Here is a 4153-nt window from a genome sequence, read left to right as displayed (position 1 = left end):
TGACTCAATGTGTCTCCTTAGCTTATATATATATATATATATATATATATATATACACATATTACTTTCATTATTATCAGTAATAATTCAAATTTTATTCTTGTTATTGTAACAGTAATTTACTGTAAAATATTATAATAATGATTTTTACTTTTAAATGAACATAAGTATATAAATGTAAAGATACAATTATCTAAATTACAGAGAAAATATAATAGAAAACTACAGAATTGTAATAAATAAGAAATAATAATATAAATAGAGTTTTATTAATTAAATAAAATAATACGTTTATTTTCTTTCTTATTAACAACTTTGAAAAATCATTGTTTGCAGTAACAGATCTTTTTCTGTAACGTGTTTTAGTTTTAATATCTATCTATCTATCTATCTATCTATCTATCTATCTAATTCCCTTTATTATCAGTAATAATCCCTATTAAATTCTACCGTAGCAGATTTTTTTTTTAATTTCTTAAAATTAATTGGCCTAAAATTATATAGCCTTTACTTAAGCAATATATAATTTATTATATATTTCTTAAAAATACATCAGTATGCACACATACACATTTAGTCTAATAAAATGCTCAAAAGAATGTGAACCATCTCCCTAAATTATTGTGAAAATGTTTTAGAAAACTACAGAAAATAATTACAATAAATAAATAAAATGAATAATATAAATAATAGATTTTTTATTCATCAAATTAAATAACACATTTATTTTCCAACTATGATTTAGCTGTGAAGCATTAGCTTTGATTTGTTTATTTTGAAAGTGTCTTCATTGCTTTTGTCTGTGCACAAGCTGACAAATGTGATTTTGCTGGACTACTTTAAAAAGGGAAGAGTCCTTCAATATACACATTCCCAACTTCCTTTTACAAAAGACATATGTCAACACATGCAATAAAACCTTCAAATCATTTCAGAGATCTTATCCTTAAATGCCTATTTCTGTGTCATGTTGTATGCGTTGAGGTGTTACACACATCTGCATTCAAACTGAAGGCCACTACTTTGAACTTCTATGGGTAAAGTGAACCACATCAAAGCTATTCTCCTGCTGCGGTTCTCAGGATGCTCATTTACTCGACTGCCTGCGCATGTGTTTTTATGTAAGAATTAAAATGTGTGTGTGTGTGTGAGCGTTTGTGAGACGGCGGTTGAATGCAGAAGACTTTCTGAGAGCACAACTCTGTTAAAAGCCCCACTGCAGCACCACCATTATGTGTAAGCAGCTCAAAAGAAACTCCTGCAATAAGCATAAGTGTTCCTCACACTAAAGCTCAATGACAGCCTCTCGTCTCTGATAAATAACGTTTGCTCTAATCACAACCTTGTGACCTGCTGACAAAGCTCACACCAGTGTTGGAGCCAGTGAGCGATGGACTTATTTGTTCCAATACTAAAGATGCAGCAAGTGTCCGACTGATGACTTTTAGACTCATAAAAAGACAATAAAAACATTGTTCCCGGAGATACTGTAGTGCCCTTTACATAAACAGAAATGTGAAGGACACATAAAACTTTCTTTCCAATGCATTCTGGGATTGTCTTCCCAATTAGGTATTTTACAACATCATAATGTTTGGCTGGTTCATCTTCATCTTAGGCTGGTTCAGGATGTGTTTAACTAAAAGTCATAGCCTACAAGAAAGACCATCCAGTGCAGGCCATGTCTGATGGGACCAAGCGAGACACAAATAGCTTAGTGTGTGATTTTACTCACCCATTGCATTGCTGTTTAGCAGGAGGACGCCATGAGCACTTTTTGATTTCTCCAGACCCATGTAGAAAGGATGGACTCCATAACTGTTCAGCTTATACTGCAGATGGGGAGAAAGAGATTAGAGCTTGAGTTTGTGATGCAATCTCAGTGTTAAACAGACAATTAAGTGTTAATGAGAGATTTTTATTTGGCTTAAAGGAATGAACCCTGCAAATCCCATCTCTCTGTTTTAATTAACCTAATTACATCTCTCTCTCTCTCTTCCTTGATGAAGCTCTCTCTTTGCTTATCTTTCTCTGGACATTGTGTCATGAAGTGACTCAGAGAATAAGGTTGTTAGCGTGTCCAGTATGGACGACTGACAGCCAATAACAGGACGGTTAGCGGAAGGGTGCAAGAGCGTCACTGCAGATCAGTCAGTCTTTCTGTATGTCATCCATCCATCCATCCATCCATCCATCCTTCCTGATTACTGCATTGAGTGACTAAACTATACACTAGGGCCAGCTGTAAAGTGCAGATGATATGCATGTGGGAAGGCTTGTAAAACATCACAACTGGTTCTGACACTCACCCCTGGAGGCTGGTCTTTTGCAAACAGGCCGTATTTTTGGTAGTTGAGGTCATGTTTGTAGGTGGGGTGTTCTGTTTCACCAAAACCATAGACATAGTCTGAGGGAAGGATTGTGGAGATCTGAAGTAACTGATCAGCCTACAAGAAAGACCATCCAGTGAAGGCCATGTCTGATGGGACCAAGCGAGACACAAATAGCTTAGTGTGTGATTTTACTCACCCATTGCATTGCTGTTTAGCAGGAGGACGCCATGAGCACTTTTTGATTTCTCCAGACCCATGTAGAAAGGATGGACTCCATAACTGTTCAGCTTATACTGCAGATGGGGAGAAAGAGATTAGAGCTTGAGTTTGTGATGCAATCTCAGTGTTAAACAGACAATTAAGTGTTAATGAGAGATTTTTATTTGGCTTAAAGGAATGAACCCTGCAAATCCCATCTCTCTGTTTTAATTAACCTAATTACATCTCTCTCTCTCTCTTCCTTGATGAAGCTCTCTCTTTGCTTATCTTTCTCTGGACATTGTGTCATGAAGTGACTCAGAGAATAAGGTTGTTAGCGTGTCCAGTATGGACGACTGACAGCCAATAACAGGACGGTTAGCGGAAGGGTGCAAGAGCGTCACTGCAGATCAGTCAGTCTTTCTGTATGTCATCCATCCATCCATCCATCCATCCATCCTTCCTGATTACTGTATTGAGTGACTAAACTATACACTAGGGCCAGCTGTAAAGTGCAGATGATATGCATGTGGGAAGGCTTGTAAAACATCACAACTGGTTCTGACACTCACCCCTGGAGGCTGGTCTTTTGCAAACAGGCCGTATTTTTGGTAGTTGAGGTCATGTTTGTAGGTGGGGTGTTCTGTTTCACCAAAACCATAGACATAGTCTGAGGGAAGGATTGTGGAGATCTGAAGTAACTGATCAGAGAATGTGAACCCCGGCACGGCAGAGTCCCATCTAGTGAAAGAGAGAGTGAGAGAATGAGATTTAACAAAACAGAACATTCAAGATGTTTTCTGTCTTCTGAAAAATAAGTTGCTTTCATTAAGAAGGCAAACTGTGCTTTTATAGTCCTAAAACTCTCAGAAAACCCTAAAAGTGCAACATCAGCTCTGCTATTCAGAGTTATTTCTGTGCTGATCTCATGCACTCCTTTACAATACTGCTTTTTTTGTCGCTCTTTTTTTTTTTTTTTCAATGAATTTATAGTTGCAATACCATTGGGAACTTTGACATGCTAATCTCCTTCTAAAACTATTTTATATGTATGCATTTTATTTCATATAAAAACTAAATATTTATTTTTATTTAATGTAGTTCACTTATATATAATATGATAAGTGATCATGGGTTCAGTTCAGGAAATACATGAATTCATAAAAAATATACCTTGAATGCAATGCAAAGTCGCTTTAGATAAAAGCATCTGCCAAATGCATGAATGTAAATGCAAAATGCATAAATATAAAAGTATTGTATAAGGTGATTACAAATGGTGACAGCAGATAATATACATACTACTTCCTTATAAATTAACTTACTAGGTAGTTACCTATTAACTACTGCATTATTGCCAGAAGAACCTTTCTGGACTCCAGGGTAATTCAGGTTACTCACATAATTTCATTTGATTCCTTTCTGATCACTTGGATTCCAAATGGTTGGTTATTGATTTGAACCCTATACTCTCTTTTGGTTTCGTCTGTTTCTGGCGTGGCAGGCAGGTCGAGATGAATGGGGACCTCATAGCGTGCATTGTTTGGGTCGAAGATCTAGATGAATAGGACCAAAATCAGTCGCAGTCATAAATGTAGCCTTAAATGCATTCATTTATTTTC

General features: G+C 36.2%; 1 protein-coding gene across 1 annotated transcript in view; it reads right to left on the bottom strand.

Moving 5' to 3' along the window:
* The window catches only part of LOC107735994 (maltase-glucoamylase, intestinal-like), a 51378-nt gene that overhangs the window by 20203 nt on the left and 27022 nt on the right, over positions 1–4153 (bottom strand). Inside the window, exons 26-28 of the mRNA XM_016547519.1 lie at positions 3933–4087; positions 3104–3272; positions 2530–2626 (exon numbers count right to left, since the gene is read on the bottom strand). Coding sequence (XP_016403005.1) covers positions 2530–2626; positions 3104–3272; positions 3933–4087 — 421 coding nt within the window. The remainder of the gene's footprint in view (positions 1–2529; positions 2627–3103; positions 3273–3932; positions 4088–4153) is intronic.

The sequence above is a fragment of the Sinocyclocheilus rhinocerous genome, unplaced genomic scaffold (assembly GCF_001515625.1).
Source record: "Sinocyclocheilus rhinocerous isolate Xijiao unplaced genomic scaffold, SAMN03320098_v1.1 scaffold942, whole genome shotgun sequence".
Lineage (NCBI taxonomy): Eukaryota > Metazoa > Chordata > Actinopteri > Cypriniformes > Cyprinidae > Sinocyclocheilus > Sinocyclocheilus rhinocerous.
The sequence above is the reverse complement of the archived record's forward strand: the minus strand, read 5'-3'. Positions and strand labels throughout refer to the sequence as shown.